Source organism: Haliaeetus albicilla, chromosome 9 (genome assembly GCF_947461875.1).
Source record: "Haliaeetus albicilla chromosome 9, bHalAlb1.1, whole genome shotgun sequence".
Taxonomy (NCBI): Eukaryota; Metazoa; Chordata; class Aves; order Accipitriformes; family Accipitridae; genus Haliaeetus; species Haliaeetus albicilla.
Genome location: NC_091491.1, coordinates 4682467 through 4698235, shown reverse-complemented (window position 1 = coordinate 4698235; position 15769 = coordinate 4682467). Strand labels below are relative to the sequence as shown.

Genomic DNA, 15769 nt, shown 5'->3' with positions numbered 1-15769 from the left:
TATACCCTTAGAGCAAGTTAACTTCCAAACAGCTTTTAACTCCTGGTCTCCCAGGACATTACAAGCACCCACGAATTTGTGGCATAAATGCAGACACTTGAGAAGTTTTCACCTTTCTGGATTAAAGACTAGGACCAATCCCTTATTCCTGTGCTTTGCCAATACTTACACTTGCAAAAATTATGTAGGATCATATTTACTTTATTAAGACTTCAGATTGGTCTTATGTACTACCTACAAGTATCTTGCAGTGCCTCTGAAGGCTTAGAATGTGTGCTATGAGCTGAAAAACATATGCAGTAATAAAACATAAATGAAATCAAGTCTAGCTATCAAAGCCGCACAGGCATACTTAAGAAGTGTAATGTGGCTCGCCAAAGCCTTCCAAGGCTGAAGGATTACAAAAACAGGACAGGCTCCAGTCCTGCAGAGCGCTAAGATTTTACACAGGAACCAGTCAGAAGTTACACGGTTGAAAACAGCCACGCGTAAAACCCACAATAGTGGTTGAAGAGAAAAACAGCGTGAAGAATGCATATACTTTTATTTATATCCATGTTTGTGTTCACACATTTGTGGGTATTCTGCTCCTGCCCCGGGTTCTCAAAAGTGCTGAACATGCCACCACATGGGCTCGTTCCACGGGTACAGAGATAATTAATTAAATCCTTCAGAGGACCGATTTCACCGTTCCTGCGAGCTGCCCTTCTCGCCGCCCTCTCCCCAACCTGGGACCGGCAGTTTCCAACCACGCCGGGGCCGGGGCCGCTGCCGGCGGCGCCGGCCGCCCCCTCACCGACGGCCTCCCGCGGCCAAGGGCGCCTGTGCCAGCAGCGGCGGGCGCTCCGCTGCCGCCTTTGCAAGGGGAGCGGGCTCAGCCGCTTCCCGCCCTTTTCTCGCTCACTCAGGCGCGAGAGCGTGACCGTTTGGTCCGTTATTTTTGGCGGGCTTCACCTCAGCCCTGTCCTTCAGGCTCCAGCAAGGACTTCAGACTCCTTTAGCCTGTGACTGGTACTGCTACAGTGTGAAGTACTGCAGAGGCTTACCCTGGTATCTCCTGTTCTCCATTCTTAGCTTACTTTTTTCCTACAGCTTTAGCTCTGGGTATTGGTTGCTTATCTTCAAGAGAGGACAGAAAGCAAAATTATTAATACAGTCTCAAATCCTATGCAACACCAAAACTGGCTTCATAAACTGAAATGTCAAGTTTATGGGGCTTTATTTTACAAGTATGTCACTTAGTGGTGGCCATTAGGCTTCGTAGTGCTAGCAATACAGTTTAAATTGTGTAACAGCAATGAACTAGAAGCTGCTCTAATGTCACACATGTAATTGATGTATCTCACAAAAAGTGAATTGATCTATTAGTCTAGCTGTGGTAGATACTTGCACTTTGTTCTTACCAACAGCTTTAACAGCTGCATATGGTTAACTAAATGTAGAGGTAATGTCTGATATTTATACACATAAGTATGTGGTATATTGATATGCCACTAAAGGCTATATGCACCAGTAAGTAACTTTGATAGACAGCAACTAATGCTACAGAACAGTCTGTGTAGGATCCTCAATGTATACAGTAATACATAGACATTTACTCTAGAACTAGATTAATCAGAAAACAAATATGGCAAACTACCTGTACCTAATATGCTAATATATACTTTTTCTGTTTATAATACTTTGCTGATAATAATTTTTGTTTTACTTGTGAAGTATTTTATGTATGAGGAAATTGGCTAAAGGTTTTAGGTCTGTACCATAAAGTACAGAAAAGAAGTTTATTTTTTGAAGCATGATGCTATTTTTCATAGAATAGTTAAATCAGTTTTTTATTCAAAGCCATGTACCTTGCCATCACACTTTGCAGTAATGCATAAGTATGCATTTTCTATTAGTATTCTATTTTCAGGAATTAAAAAATATTCCTTGTGTTTGAATGTATATGTACTTTTAAATTCAGAAGTTAATTCAGTATTTTTACAGCACTTTTAAAAAGAGTAGAGAATACAACTTTTACTTTAAAAATGTAATAATTTGGGCCCTTAATCTGCAAAGAGCAATTGCATGTTACTTGTGTACCCATGGATCTTATAAATTCAGTAAAACTGCTCGCACATTTTAGGCTTGTGTCTGAAGTGACACATGTCACCGAGTATGCAGAGAGTTAAGAGAAACTGCCATAAACCCACATAAAATTTGGATGTGTTTACAACATGAATGAGTTTACTTTCTCTGCTTATCTAACTTCCATACAGCAAATTTGGAGCAATCCATACATTGTTGTCTATTAAGATAGAGCAAAGAAATGAAAAGGAGTCTAGCTGACACTTCAACTCGCAGCACAGCAGGTACCATCCATTCTTTTGTGCTTTACCATTCATACATCATTATGCTTATATACATATATACACACATACACACACGCAGCATTCATACAGGATATACAGTATTCAGTCCCAGACCCCCATTTCCTGAGTGGACTTGTATGGGTTTTTTGTTTTATTGCAGCACAGGGCAAGATTTTGAATGGAGTCAGGGGACAGGTCACTAAGGGAAATGTTTCATTCACGAGATTATGTGCAGGACAGAGGGCTGGGAATATAAATTCTGTGAGGCAATGGCTGGTCTGTTATGTGTTTATGAAATGTAATTCCTATGGGTGATGTAAAATAATTGTTAAGTAATTTCATTTACATATTTTAAGTGTAGATTGTGTATCCTTTTGCTATTGGTATAGTAGTATTATTTGAATTTTAATTTTAGGTTGTCTGCCTGTACCTCTGTTCAATCAGAAGAAAAGAAATAGACAACCCATCACTTCAAATCCACTTAAAAATGAGCCAGGTACCAGTTCTGGGACTCGTACTTACGACTTTTCTCCCACATCATTAGGTAAATAAGATTTATTTTTTTAATGGCTCTAAATCCAAATAAACCATAACTTTATGGTTGTATTTTATTAAATTAGACATTGTCTTTATCAAGAACTATGTGCATCCTTTATGTTTATTTCTGAAAAGTTCATTATGTAAAAAATGTCCTTCAGGAAATTTCTTTCTCCTCTATACAATTGAGTTTTTATACTTTGTGCCTAGAGGGAGTTTGACTCTTTGTGTGTTAGAGAATGAAGTAGCACCAGCATTTAAATAGAGTCTTCTGAAACTCTGACCTTTTGTTTTCAGTTGATTTCAATCAACATTCAAGTCCTGTGTTACAAGAAGAAACATTTATAAGATGTCTTTCTTGTAATTCAGAAGAGAACTTCTGTTCTTCAAATTCTGCTTGGAAAGAATGATGCAGAATTCTGCCTTTAGTACTTTCTTTATGTTTTACTTATAATAAAGTGAAAAAGTTTACTTATAGTAAAGTAAAAGTCACTGTACTAATAAGTCTAATGTCTGTTACTTAACCATTGTCTAGAGAAGCAACATACTTGTTAGAAGTTGCTTTATAATTACAGATATTAAAGGATCACATTCCCTTTTTTTTTTCTTTCTCCTTCTTGTGTGAGACTGTTTGTGGAACATTAAGCAGATAAAGAGTAGAAGCCCTAAGTAGACCTATTACCTTCCAAGCTTTTCAGTTTGTATCCATATTCAATCCTTTGTCTTTTGAGAATTAGGCTGGGGAACTGCAAACCCAGAAGTGACTGAACTACAGAAAGCAGCCAACAATGGGTACGTAAAAGCAGATTATTTGTTGCTTATTGAGTTTTATTTGGGTACTAATTGTTTCACAAACTGTGATCCATGTGTCTGTCTTACAATAAAGCTGCTACTATGTCACTGATACTTTAAACTTGTCTTTGAAAGCCGAACAGAACATCAGATGGCTCTTTCCCTTATGAAACCACCAAATGCATCAAAGTCTAATTTAGCAAATGCTGGAAAAAACTTGTATGCCTGCCAGTTGGTGGAGTCTTTAATTTTTATCCTTCCTTAACCAAAATTATTCTCATGTGAAAATATATCTTACATTTTCCATATTCTTGTAGCATTCAGAGAGATCCTTTTAATTCTCAGATCACTGTAGTCCTAATTAATTACATTGTATTTATGAGCCGAAACCCACTGAAATGAAGTATCTTTCCAGTGTACCTAATGAAGCCTATTAATTAGACCTAGTATCTGGCCTTATATCAGGCCTAAAATTCAGTCTCACCATAAAACTTGATTGAATTTTGCTGGTCTTAGATGTAATCTTTTTAAGACTCCCCTTTACTTGAAGTTTTGCCCACTTCCAAACCAAATTTATCAATAGACTCAAACAAACTTCACTAAGTGTACACTAGGTCAACTGTATATCAAAACCGAATATAATTGTGAACTCTGTGCTTTTATAAACCAAGGAAAAGCTTACAGAATCAGATGCCTAGAGCTGGCAGGAAAACTCCCAGCAATGTTATAATTGTCCTTTTTCTGTCTTCCCTTCCTCCTGTTCCTTTCCAATGGCAAGAAGAGAGTGAATGTTTCAAACAAGTGCCTTCAATGGCAAAATGGAATGGAGGTGGAAGGAATTTATAAGATGCCTTTATAAAATGAAGGGTGTTAGAAATAATAAGGTCAGCACTAGAGTTTGTTGTAAAATTACGTCTTCAGTGAAGGTGGTAGAAGAATTCGGAAATATCACTGTCAGAAGAAACTTTGCTTATTTTATTTTAGCGTTGTGGAAAAGATGTGAATCCTAGGTCAGGAAGGATCCCTTATACAGGGCAGAACAATAATTAAGCAAGCTTTTAAGGCCTATTGATTCAGCTGGATTTAAGCACAGGTGTGATCACTGCCCTGTATATGGATAAATTTAAGTGTATACTCAAGTGCTTTGAGTCTGAATATTTAACAGATGTTTTTTAAAGCTAAAAAAACAATACATAGATTGCTTTTATATACTTTAATTACATACCTGAGTATTCAGAATAGATATTGTGATACTGAACTATGTCTAACATTGTACTGCAGGGCAGAAGAGAAGGCTCCCAGGACTAAAGTTTGGAACAGAAATGAGTATACTCCTTTAAGTAACACAACAGATTCAAGATCTGATAGTGGAATTATTCGAAAGTTTGAGAGCTTTTCAAATAGTTTGAAAACTGTTCAGCAGCAAAAAAACCCTGATAACCGTAATTCATCTCAGCATATCAAAATAACAGAAACCAGCCAAACATACATATCTAAAGGACAATGGCCAGTGAAACCTAACACTGCTTCAAGAAGTCTGCAGGATCATAGTCTGGCATATAAGTTTAACCACAATATTCAGCAAAATAAAATGAATGAAAAACAATATGGTTGTATTCCAGAAGGCAAAAGTCAGGTAAACTTAATGGAGAGAGTTAATAGGAAGATACAATGAAAAAAATAGTAAAGAAAAAGAAAATTGAGGAAAGATGAGGCTTTCATCAGTCCTAGTTGCCTTAGTAAACCCTTATGTTTCTGAAAATTTAGATTTGAGATTTTCATACTATAATAACCTACAATCCTCAGCATGATCATATAAATTGGTAGGGAGTTGTTTGTATAGTCTGAACAAATACTCTAATTTTAATGTAAATGTTGGATATTTCACATAATATATAAATGTCTATGTGCCTTTTAAAATTGTGTGTGTATCTCTGACTTGACTTTTCGTCTTACTCTGAAAGGAAGTTTCATCATGTCAATTAAAAAGTAAAGAAAAAAAGAATTCTTTGCGAATCATATCTGCAGTCATTGAAAGTATGAGGCACTGGAGTCAATACGCTTATAAAACTGCACTATTATTTGAAGTTTTAGGTAAGCATGGTAGATTGTACTATAAGTGATAATAATGTTAGGACAACAGCCAAGAGAAAATGTTATTACCTGTAGGAACAATAGCTGAAATACTTAAACCCACAAAATAACTGGTGTGAGCACCATCTAATTTTCCTGCTGAGAGATCCATTCAGCTATCAAAGGGGACTAAAATAGCTACAAAATTAATAATACAGTCATCCTCCAACATTTAAGCTCTTTCTATTCTGTTTCTTTTCTTTCCTTGTTTTTAGAATGTGTTACAATAAATTTTCCTATTTAATAGGAAACTTCTGTGGAGAGGTACAGTTTTACAGTAATTTTTAATACAATTAATCTAGGAATAAATTAAAGTCTGGAGCACTTCTAAACATAGATGACTTTTAGTGTGTTTCACTTTGCATTTTAATTGACATTATCTGAGAAATGAACGTTACGAAAGACCGAAATGACTCAACTTTAAATCAAGGTGAATAAGAACATACAATGTAATGGCATCTCAGAAAACTATTATTTTGACAAGGCTGCAAGTATTTAAAGTTGATTTGCATATGAAGATCAATAAAACTTGTGCTCTGCTTAATAAGGGAATAACTTGTTTGCAGCAACAGTTATGAAAACCACATGTGGTCACTCAGTTGAGAGAGACATCATATACAATTGTACTATTCAAAGACTGTGTAGAGCCCATAATTTGTATTGGAACTTCGAGTGCTGTCAGCACAAGTTCTCACAGAAAGCTGATACTGACTTCATATATCTTAGTGCTTTTGTGTAGTAAATGTTGTCATGGTACCTTTGTGTATCATACTTAGTACTGCTCTGATGTTGACATAATGATTTATTTTTGCTAAATGGTATAGGCACACTTGATTCTGCAGTCACACCTGGAGCATATGGGGCAAAGAATTTTCTCTTGAGGGATGGAAAGGAGAGTCTGCCTTGTGTATTTTATGAAATTGTAAGTATTCTGTGTCCGTACATAACACAGACACCACTAGCTATAATCCCTTTTATGAAGCTAATAATATGTTGTTCTGATAAAACAGAAAATTACTGTGTAAAAGGAAAGCTGGATGCTTATACCATATTGTTCCCAAACTGGACTAGAGCAATAACCCAGTCACTATGTAGGCATCCTTAGACTTCTGTTTCAAAAAAAAGGTGGGTCTTTCAGTTCAGCTTGTACGTAGTTGATAACAGCAAAAAAGCTGATGTAAATTCCTTCTGCATTTGATGTAGTCTTCAGAAACCAGACATTTTGAAAGCTTTTATGTTAGGTGATATAATTTTTTTATTTGTTTATTGTGCTTTTGATGAAGGACCGGGAGCTTCCAAGACTAATTAGAGGTCGAGTGCACAGGTGCATGGGAAATTATGACGCAAAAAGGAACATTTTCAAGTGCGTCTCTGTAAGACCAGCAACTATTCAAGAACAAAACACTTTCCAAGAATTTGTTAAAATTTCAGATGTTGAGATGACAGCATATGTAAAAACAATCAATGAAATTTAAAATGGTTGAAATGGTTGTCCGAAACTGGTTTTCACTCATCATTACCCATAAAGGCTGGACATCCTAAAGCATTTACCAAAACTAATACTGCAAATCTGATTAAATAATTGAAAATATCACTATGCTGTGTTATCCAGCAAATGTTAGTAACAATGTTTTGTTTCTATTATTACTTTTCATAGCCTAGCTTTCCTAGTTATATATGCAATAACAGGGCTTTGTTACATAGTAGATTAGATTTTACTGGAGAAATTCTGAATTAAAACGTTGAAGATTTGCAGTAGTGCAAGTGTCTTTGAAAAAGATCATCAGTACTAATTCAGATTGCCATTGCTTTTCATTATCTTAAATTTTTAGAAATTCCTTCAATACCTGTTTCAAAATGTTGGCTATATACTTCTTTTGAGGAGTATTTTGTCGAAGTTTAATAGTGAACAAGCATCAGCAAAGTTCTCTTTGGCTCTGCACGTTGCATTAAAACTGCTCTTTGGTAGAAAGTAAGAAGGTACTCTTTATTCCACTTCAGTTCCAACTAACAAGTTCCCTTTCCTTTGCTGGATTACAAGAACACATGTAAAAGCTTTTTTAGAAATGAACATAATAGATACTAGAGAAAGATTTCACAGGATGCAGCTGTATATATTAGGTATTCGTATGGTTCCTGTTGATATGTTACCTGATTCATGTTTTTTAAAAAAATAAATAATCAGTATAACACCTGTATAAGATAGCAACAGACCCTGAAGCTGTAGGAAGATTGCTCAAGGACACAGAGGAAGTTGGAAAGAAATAATTATTTGAACACAGAACTTCCTTGCCTTTGCCACAGAAACATCTTTCATGAGGGATGGACCATGTATATGTTTGTGTCTTTGCCTTCAAACATTAACTTTCATAGATTATTCCTGCTGTTTCTATTTCCTTTTCCCCTTAGCTAGTTCCCCTTCTTCAAAAGCTTTGTACCAGATCTGTTGGGAATTATAAAACAAGAGTTCTCAAGAAAATAGTGAACAGTGTGATTTTTTTTTTTTTTTAATTTTATTATACAGTGTTGGCAATTGGAAATTTCACATTTAAAATAATTGAAATATTGTATCCAACAAGTCAAATACAGAAAACAGTTAATATTCTAAAAAGGAGCCAGCTAGTCAACGCAGAAACACATTAATGGAAAATACAGCTTTTAGTTACACTTAAAAAATTATATATTTAGAATAAAACTTGAACCTGGTCCAGTAAATCGTTTGACTTGTAACAGGAAAACGCTTTTACACAGTTTAACGCGCAGACAGTCTTTATTTAAAAAAGTGATCTGTCAGTGTTAGCACATGTATTTTTAGCAACACCCCCCCTAATGTTCCAGTTGAGGATCTAAAGTATATGCTTTACTAACTGTTGTAAGAATCACTTGTATTATCATCTCTGCCTTCTGTGCTAAGCTGGTTCTGAGCTTGGATGTTTCAAGGAGAGTTCCATCTATCCAGTTGTGTAGAGGTCATATACATATATTTGATTTCCTTTATATATTTTCAAATATTAAAGAAACTTCCAAATCGAAGCATTAGCTTAACTCATAAAAGGTGCAGAATATTACAGGATGTAGAGCTTGATGATGCTCACAACAGAAGTTGAGTTTTAAGAAGTAAAGGATTTGGTACAGCAGTGTTGTAAATTGTAAGACTCCATTGTAACAGCAAATTAAAACTACAAAGGAAGCTTGAACTATGGGACCAGACCTGCAAGCATCTGTGTGTGTAATCGACATCACACAAATGTTTTAGTCCTACCAATTTCAGTTGAATGATCGATGGTTCCAGTTCTGCACATGTGAAAGTTACATTAATAAGTAATGACAGGAATAGCTCATTTGCATCTACTAGGTATGTTATGGCTGTTAATAAAAAACTAAAATAATTTTACTTCCAGTAAGTGTTTAGATCTTTGCAAAAAAAAGTTTTCTACTTTACACTAACAAATCACTTTTTCTAGTGAAACATTAAGTGAACAGTTGTAAACATTACACAAAACAGAAAAAACCCTACGTAATACAGTTTATACACATTACTCAACATTTTTCAGTTGTTGCTTTTTTTTTTTTTTAAACCATATTGATCCTGTCTTGTATAATGGTTCTAGTGTAAAGGCACAGGTTGGTTAGGAAAGAAAAGCCTGCATCTCTGTCTTTCTACTTTCGGTGATGATTTTCTTTTTACATGTTGTTTGTTATTCCTCACTTTTCTGACTCTTATATGAAAATTATCAATTTCAGCCATTCATTAACAGAAGTGTAAGACATTACTGAAAAGTACATTACTGTACAGAAGTGACTGAAATTTTACTTTAGAGGCATTCCTTCAACCTATTTTGTTAAATATTTGCAAGATTTAATTCCTTAGACACTGTGAGCACGCGCTCTCTCTCTTTTTCTCAGTGTACTTAATTCTACATTGCAATCTGTATTTTCCAAGATTAGTAATGGAACTTGCTAAGTTTATGTGCAGAATTTGGTTTTGAGTGCACGAAAATGTAACAACAGACAATTATTTTGGAAAACAATGCAATGTTCCATTGAAGTTTAGAAGGGTGAGGAATGTAAACAAGACTGCAGAAGTCTTTGAAATTTATTAAAATAACACAGTGATTGTTCTATCTGTTTGCATTTTCTTATACATCCTCAACATGTCTCTGTCTGTCCCTTCATGTACACTTTCCATTAAAAAAAAAATAAATTCAGGAATCAGTGGGACTCAGCTAAGTGAAGAATAATAAATTTGATCACTTGGTTTGTGCCAAAATACAAAACTAAGAAGTACAGCTCTGAATTAAATATAATCTACATGATTATTTCTTTCTTAATAAATAATAGAAAATAAAAGATGATAATAGAATTAGAATTCAATTTTTATTTTAAATGAAAAACAACAGTGGGGTGAGATTCAAACCCAATGTTTCTTTTGCTTTAAGGCAATCAAGTGCACTTACTTCAATGCTTGATAGTAATGAATTCAGTGCTATTGTGGAAATCAGACTTCACAAATTTCACATAGAAACCCATGAAATATGGCCATTTGCTAGTTCTGACACAGCATCAGATTCTTTTTATTTGTGTTCAGTAGCATTTCACTTTTTTTTTTTAACACAATAATGGGCTCTTAATAGTAATGGAAATATTAGAATCTAGTTCGTTCTGGCTTGTATTATCACTACATACAAGGGCCATCGGGCACATACATTTGTGTAAACAGAGATTTTTCTTTTTGGCCTTAAAAAACAAACAACAAACCCCCAAATCTACAGTTGTAATAGTTCAAATAATTTTGCAAAAATCCACCTAAAATTATCATTTAAGAAATACCAAAACCAAATTCTTAGCATTTTTTTTCCTGTTGTTAAACTATTAAATGATCATGAAGCCTTTGGAAGTTAGATCGATCTCTCTTGGAAAAAAAGTAATCTAAATTTTATGCAAGTCTTCCTGAAGATGACTCTAAATCTTGAAGATTAGCTCAGTATTAAAAAGTGTGCCGACAACTTACAATATGCAGGTACTACTAATACATATAGATTAAAAAGAAACTTTTTTCTTGTATACAATTCTTTTTAGATATGAAGCTTAACTTTAGGCCGTGGCTACTAGTAGGTGCTTTTTTGACTAATCAAAATAATTGTAACAAAATATCATTATTGATTTTAAAATTATTGGGTTCATAAAAGTTTTGACATCTAATAATATATAAAAAGTGAATTGAAGCTTTTAGAAGACTTACGATTTTGAGACACAAAAGAAACTGGGAGGTAGACAGATGTTTTGAGGATAAACAGATTTTTTTTTTTTGTCTAAGGCATTATGCCACTACATGTTTAGAGCAGTATAAAGGCTGCTGATTGATCTTATTTCAATTCCAGAGTGTTTGCTGCTCATACTTACGGAAGACTATCAATGCACTTTCGGTCTTTGTGAATCTGACCTTCTCTTCCCCATCTCCTTTTTTCTCTTTAGCAATACAGCTAAATGGAAGTGCTATAATAATTTCTGCCCATTGCCTGTAGACAGGAATGTTCTGTTCTGAAACAGTAATAAAATACTATAAAATAGTAGGTATTGGAGTTGGAGATATGTGCTCTTTTGGTGCATATTTTGCAAAGAATGGTAAAAAGACAGACAACATGACCCCAACAATTGCCAGCATATAACCCCATCCAATCTGGCAGTCTCCTGCATAGTAGATGTCTGAATTCTCACAGAATCTCTTCACAGTAGCAGAGTTGAAACCAAAAGGATAAACCAAAAGCCCAGAAGCCATTATGAACACTAGAGAGGAGAAAAAGAAACACAATTATTATCGAACACTTAATTCCTTTGAAAAAAATTCCTTCTTTTAGAAAGCAATGGAAAAAGTCATAGCTTAAAACTTATGATTGTCAGATTATCTTCCTTTTCATAATTACCTCTTATGGACAGCAGTGTCATAACATGGTAGCAAGTTGGCATTGGGATTTTTTTCATGAGAGCTCTTGCCCATTATGTCACTTCAGAAACGTTGTAATCCAAATTATGTAGCCATTTAAAAAGTAAGATGATTCAGACACAATGGAATCCAGAGGAGAAGAATTCCTAAGTTTGCAGATTCCAAACCAACTTGATTTTCTTCTCAATAGCATTTTTGTACTTGAGACAAAAAATTACTGTGTTCTGCCAAATAAAAACCTTCAATGAAAGAGTGTAAATGTAGTTTTTTAGATTCTGCTGATTAGGTTCTGATAATGTAAGCACTTTCTCATTATTCTTATTATTACAAATCCAAATTTTTAAAAAAAATCCTTCATTTGACCCAAAGATTATGAGATGAAAAACAACACAATCTGTCTTCTTTTTATTTAGCTTTTAGCATTGGAGTCTTTGAGAATATTTTTTTTAATTCTCCCTGTAAACTTAAGGATTAGAAAAATTTTCAACCTAAGGTTGAGACCTAAATTAGTAAGACCTGAAGTTCCCATAGTACCTAATATTGACAGCTTGGGCTCTAAAACCACAAAACAAATATAACAGGATGTGTTGTAGAAATCTAAAGGTTCAGTATGTAAAGGCACAGAGTTAAAGTAGCAGGCAATCTCTCCCAGTGAGTTGTCTTTTACTCCTTCTACTCCAAATACACTAGCAGATTAATCCAGCGCATAATGAAGAAATATGTCTAAAATACAAGCAAAGCTTAAGCCACCTCTTGATGGTGGAAAGCCAGACTTGCCTCCTGCAATTATGCTGTCTGTATTATCTGTTAGCTTTTAATAGAACTTCACAGATTTTACAGTCTTTAATGAATACATGTTATATTTAAATATCGTGGCTTATGCAATTAATTTAATGAACAGCAGAACCACTTTTCCAGCTTTGAAAATAAGACTGCCCAAGGTATAAATCATGACTATGATAAAGATGCATTAAAATACTCCAGGTACAGTTCTCGGATACTGTTTCTGCCCACCTTGGAAGCCAAGAGAGGCTGAGCTAGGCTGATGCGAAGGGTTATGCCCTCCCAGCCATCGTGTATACCCCTTTTTTGAGAGAACATCAAGAAACCATTTTTCTAGCCTTTCTGCTAATGAAAAACTACTGTATTAAAATCTATGCTGTATTTTAAAAGACTTTATTTTAAGTACCAAAAAGATAGCACAAAGCAGTCCCTTTTCCTACCTTCTCATTCTTCCAGGATAGTGTTTTGTTCAAATTCAGAGGGTGGATTGTTAGTGACTCAAGAATAGTGGTAATCAGCATTAACTGTTATGTTTGAGGTGATAGATAATTCATAACCAGCAAACATTGAATGAAACATTAAGATTATAAAACAAACACTACGTGCCATTCTCTGTATTTGTAATTGCCTTTCAGGTAGGGCATGTGCATATTACTCCAATTATAATATTGCAGAGGCTTAATCTTAAAAGTATCCAGTAAAAAAGGGCAGTCACTCATTAATCTTATTTAATTAAAAAAAACTTTAATAAGCTTGAGGGCTAGATGAAATCAAAAAGTTGAACACAGCCTGTGAAGTCCCTGAATAATTTGAATTGAAACTTTCCTTCTAGTCTAAATGGAACCGCTGAGTTAATCCCTTGTAAAAAACAATAAAAAACCAAGAAAATGGAAATTAAAAGGAGAGAAACTGGAACAGAAGCAATCTTGCCAGCCTGTTTCCCTCTAGGGTAACTGATGTATGGGTACAAAGATAAACTGCCTGCCAGTAGGCGGAGCTTTCTGAGAGCAAGGTGCTTTTAACTGCCCTTGCTCCCACAACCACTCTCCTTTCCTTTCAGCCTTTATGAATGATAAGTTTTCAGTGGTTCCCAAGGAAAGGACACTGTGGCCTTCTTCCCCTCTTCCCAGGCTCAAGGTGTGCAAAGGTGATGCTGCAGGAGCCAGTTAAGGGAAAGGTCCTCCCCAGCACAGGCAACATCCTGAGCGTGTCTCGCCCTCCCTGATATTCAACTGGCTGCACCTGCTGTGGGTGCCCAGGGCAGGAGGGAGCTCACAAAGCTCAGCACTGAGTTCTTAGCAGCTGTGCTTGTGCATTTAGGCTCCAACATTAAACAAATATACAGAAGCTGAAGCTAGTTACAAAGAAGTAAGTTGTGTTTATGCAGATCTCCCTTAACTACACACATATGACACCACTACAAACAATACAAAATGAAAATACAATAAAAATGAAGTTAAACTAGACACACACACGTACATCTCATCTAGCAAAGGTCTCTGAGCTTTCCCAAAAGAAGAGAAAGAGCCAAGGGCCAGCACGCTTCCCTTGTTCAGTAGCATAGCCTGAAAGTTGTGTGACTCTCTTGCATGCCCAGGAAAATTCCCTGAGCACTACTTCTGTAGGCAGAAACAGGGGAAGCAACCTTGGAGAACAACCAGAAAAAAAGGTGACTTTTCCTACTGCTGTGGTAAACTTTGAGAGTGTTAAACTGCTAAGCTGATGATCAACAAACTATATCATGTTAATCCATAGATGCATGTAGGTTGTAGTGTTCACTCGTGGGCTAATACAGCTAGGAAGTGGAACAATGTGCTACCTAAGAGACTGGGATGTAAAGTGGATACACAGCATAGCCCCAGTCAAAACCCAGGCTGCTCGACTGCATGAAGAATCTTGAAATAGCGCCATGGTACAAAACCTTCTGTAAAATGTTGGGCTCATTTGCAAAGGAAAGCAAACCAGTTTTAAGACAAACAGCAATTGCTGTAAGCAAGATGCAGGTCTAAAATTAAAATTTCAGTTTCCTCATCTTTTCAAAGCCAAAATAGTCCATGCATCTCATTTGGTGAAAGAAAACATTATGCAGAATTGGAAGCAATCTTTTTATCATAAAATCCCTTTAAACTTTGCTCACTGTTAGAATTTGCTGGTTTTCTAACACTATCTTCATGTATCTGTCCATATATATGGGGTTTTTTTGATTGGGTTACACAGAATTATTTTGAAGGATGTGCTTTACATTGACACTAGTGTTTTGATTACCGCTTGGTGCTGATGTTGTATGGTGTGATTTAATGGAAGAAGCTTTTTTTTTTGAAGGCTAGAAATAACCTGTCACAGTCGAATGTAATGTGTTCACATATCAAACAGGCTGAAAAGTTACCCATGGTTTCATATCCTCAGGCATGTCATAGAATGACCTCATTATTCTCATTTAGGTGCCCTCTTTCTTACAAAAGCTCAAAATATTGAATAGCCTGTTATTATCAGTAGAAGCCAAGCTTTCAGACATGGTGCTAATGACTGCTTAATAGTGCTGTCTATCAGCAGTGCAGTTAGCTGGGAGAGCACACAAAGAAACAGTGGGGCTCCATTTAGGCTCCTCATATAACACTTATGCCTCTGCGCAGTTTTCCAACAATAAACATCACTTTAAAATGTGTCAGAATACAGTAGTGAGTGCACCTCACCATTATGTGTAGTGTAATCCTACTGTCGTACAAGATGATGGGAAGGCTACACAATGTATTTGTGTCTGTTCTATAGCATGAAGCATATTGAGTATAGAGGGGACTTGCTGGTAAAATGGGTCGTTGGAGTTCTTTTTGTAACATGGCTTGGCTGATCATTTGATACATCTCCCATCAGCTATTGGGTCTTGTTAAAAACACGCCTTTTTTTTGCTTTAATATCTGACACATGGTGTTTGTTATTGCTAGGTCCTTACCACCTGGGTTCTCACCAGTAAGTCACAGCTACTACTGACTGCAAGGAGGTTTAAAGTCAAGTCTGTGCACATTGGTTCAACTGTAAGTCACTTTTTATTTCTACTTTCTAATCTTCTGCCCTCCCAAACAGTTACAGTCTCACCCTGTTCTCTCTCATCCTCTTTACTTCACTGGTGTCCTACAGCCAGACAGTAAATGGCAGTTTCTCCTCTGAAGGGTTTGCTAGCCAAGGCAGGACCCCTGCACTGTGCTCTTGCTCCCTGTGCAGGCCCAAGGCT

The 15769-nt window shown here is 35.8% G+C and overlaps 3 protein-coding genes across 3 annotated transcripts in view; 1 reads left to right on the top strand and 2 right to left on the bottom strand.

Annotated features, from left to right (window-relative positions):
• The window catches only part of ASPA (aspartoacylase), a 57333-nt gene that overhangs the window by 10091 nt on the left and 31473 nt on the right, over positions 1–15769 (bottom strand). The window lies entirely within an intron of this gene.
• On the top strand, positions 2309–7288 carry SPATA22 (spermatogenesis associated 22). The gene is made up of 8 exons (XM_069791080.1): positions 2309–2351; positions 2767–2895; positions 3626–3680; positions 3816–3911; positions 4962–5316; positions 5645–5774; positions 6638–6735; positions 7097–7288. The coding sequence occupies exons 1-8, from the start codon at positions 2309–2311 to the stop codon at positions 7286–7288; spliced, it is 1098 nt and encodes a 365-aa protein (XP_069647181.1).
• Positions 8308–15769, bottom strand: part of LHFPL7 (LHFPL tetraspan subfamily member 7) — a 66063-nt gene continuing 58601 nt past the window's right edge. Inside the window, exon 3 of the mRNA XM_069791081.1 lies at positions 8308–11600. Coding sequence (XP_069647182.1) covers positions 11374–11600 — 227 coding nt within the window. The 3' untranslated portion in view covers positions 8308–11373. The remainder of the gene's footprint in view (positions 11601–15769) is intronic.

Coding starts and splice junctions, on each gene's coding strand:
- SPATA22 (XM_069791080.1), top strand. CDS start 2,309: ATGAAAAGGAGTCTAGCTGACACTTCAACTCGCAGCACAGCAG. Junction 5,775..6,637: donor ACTATTATTTGAAGTTTTAG/GTAAGCATGGTA, acceptor TAAATGGTATAG/GCACACTTGATTCTGCAGTC. Junction 6,736..7,096: donor CTTGTGTATTTTATGAAATT/GTAAGTATTCTG, acceptor CTTTTGATGAAG/GACCGGGAGCTTCCAAGACT.